A 2,358-nucleotide genomic window follows, 5' to 3' on the forward strand; every position below is an offset into this window, starting at 1 on the left:
CTTCGACCATTTTACGTTTCAACCACTCGATTTTTTCGATGTGATTCTTTTCGCGTTGACGCTGTTGGCGCATTAGCATCGTATCCTCCTGGAAGTGTTTCATGTCCAGTGGTTTCATCCGGAACATAGAACCGATTCGTTGGACCGCCATTTCGGCGTGTATATAATCGCAGCGAAACAAGACTGAAAAAAAAAAATTTTAAAAAATAGTGTTAAATTGATTTTTTTTCATTTTTTTTTTTTTTTTTTTTTTGATTAGCTTCAAGTACATTAACTATTATAGCATAACAATTAACCTATTTATACAATTATACAGTATTGATATAACAATAAGAACAATAAATTACAATTAAATATCTGTCGATGTGTGTAACGGATATCCGTCGTCGTGATAAGATTCCGGAACGATCTCAATAGTAAGCATTTCTTGCAAAAAAATTGCTCTGAATATTATATTCTCATAATTATTATTATTATTTATTGCACGTAAAAATACCTAAACTACTTATGTAGGTACTCCTTTCAACCATATATCATGTCGTGTGTTTTCTGAAGAAACTCTATGTATTTATAGCCTATTATACTATGTGTGCATGAATATTAATTATAATAAGTTGTTATTATTTTTTATACATGTTCGTTTTACAATATGAAACGAAATTTAATTTAATGTATTTATAAGATGTATAGATAGATACGTAATAAAATTAATATTTTCTATATGTACATATAGAAAATAGAAACTACTTCGTATAGTTAACATTTTAAAACATTGTTACATAAATTCATGTGATTTTAGTTTCATTAAATTCTGTAGAACTTTCAACAAACTTTTTCTTAAAAAGTATGTTGTGCGTGAGGCATAGTTGCATAGGTGGTTAACTAGGGTTGATGCGTGGGAGCCCTTGGAAGCTATAATTCAGCTCCCCCCTTAACTTCAACTTATAACCGACCAAAAATAATCTGAAAATAGAGCGATCTCTTTGTTATATGTAAGCTTTTATATTCTGAACGGTGCGAAAGAAGTTATTGATTTTACAGTGATGTGTAGTTTTTTTTAACTATTAAATTTGATTATTTACAGAAGTATGTTAGGAGGACCCAACGTATTCGTTCTGAATCGTATTGACATAACAATAACAACAATAAATTACAAATAAATATCTGTAGACGTGTCTAACGCATCTAAAACATCCGTCGCCGTGTTAAGATTCCGGAACGAGCTCAGATCTTTAGTAGCAGGTTTGGCGAACGGCATCGAATCCGCTTCTTCGCCGCGGTCGCCGCAGTATCGTTGACCATTTCGGGATTCCGTGCCCAGTACAAAATCTAACGCTTCGGCCAACTTATCTATAATATCGGAGAATCGATGAGATAAACGTTTGTCGTTGATGGCCTTAAGGGGCATCATAATATGGACAATGATATATGAAAATAAATTGTTGTATTTCCAATAATATAGGTACCTACCCATGATGGTCTATTGAGCGGTTATTGAGAGTAATATTACTAATTTATATTATCTTTAATGAATTATTTTTTTTTCACTGACTGATCTAAATTTCATAAATATTATAAGCGCACCATCATAGTTATTATTACCACCGATTAGAATTATTACGGACGCACTAATCTTATGGATATGCCAAAATTATTAGCGTTATTATCGCGGGCACACTTGGGGCTATTTAAAAGGTACGATATACTTAGCGGGACGTAGTAGGGCGACGCCCTGGGCATATAACCTGAAAGGTAGATGAATTAATCAAGTCTTTTGCAGCATCACTACCATTACCTGCACTATACGCGGATATAAATTGCAATGTATTTTAAAAAAGACAAATTCAACGGAGTCAGTTATGTTAAAAAAATAAAAAGTATAGGCCTCCTAAAATTTTACCAAATCTCCACTCATGGCTTACCCGCACCCGCACGAGTCTTCCGAAAAAGTTGATACCAATACCTATACCTATATATGAGTTTAACCACATCGAGTTAATCCAATAACGAGTAACATAATATCCATCGATTGTAATCGTTTAAAATTGTATGTCCTGCAGCCTCGAAAACATAACGAACAACTGTCATTGGGTTTATAATAATTTATTTATTTATTTATTTAATTTTAAACGGGCTGAAGCCCAATACATTGTTTAATATGTGTATAATAACAGGTGAGATTAAATATAGTTATAATGAGTTACAGTATAAATCGAGAAAATAAAAAATAATATAATAATACAATAATTTGAGTGATAGAAAACATTAATGTGACTACAGATAATATCTATTAATATAATAACAAAAAGACTCAATAGAGTGAATATTAAAAAAATCAATTTGGGTTTCATTAGCTAA

General features: G+C 31.7%; 1 protein-coding gene across 1 annotated transcript in view; it reads right to left on the reverse strand.

Annotated features, from left to right (window-relative positions):
• Positions 1-737: 737 nt before the first annotated feature.
• The window catches only part of LOC100573268, a 4,790-nt gene continuing 3,169 nt past the window's right edge, over positions 738-2,358 (reverse strand). The window contains exon 3 of the mRNA XM_003242821.4: positions 738-1,350. Coding sequence (XP_003242869.1) covers positions 1,151-1,350 — 200 coding nt within the window. The 3' untranslated portion in view covers positions 738-1,150. The remainder of the gene's footprint in view (positions 1,351-2,358) is intronic.

This window comes from Acyrthosiphon pisum, chromosome A3 (assembly GCF_005508785.2).
Source record: "Acyrthosiphon pisum isolate AL4f chromosome A3, pea_aphid_22Mar2018_4r6ur, whole genome shotgun sequence".
NCBI lineage: Eukaryota > Metazoa > Arthropoda > Insecta > Hemiptera > Aphididae > Acyrthosiphon > Acyrthosiphon pisum.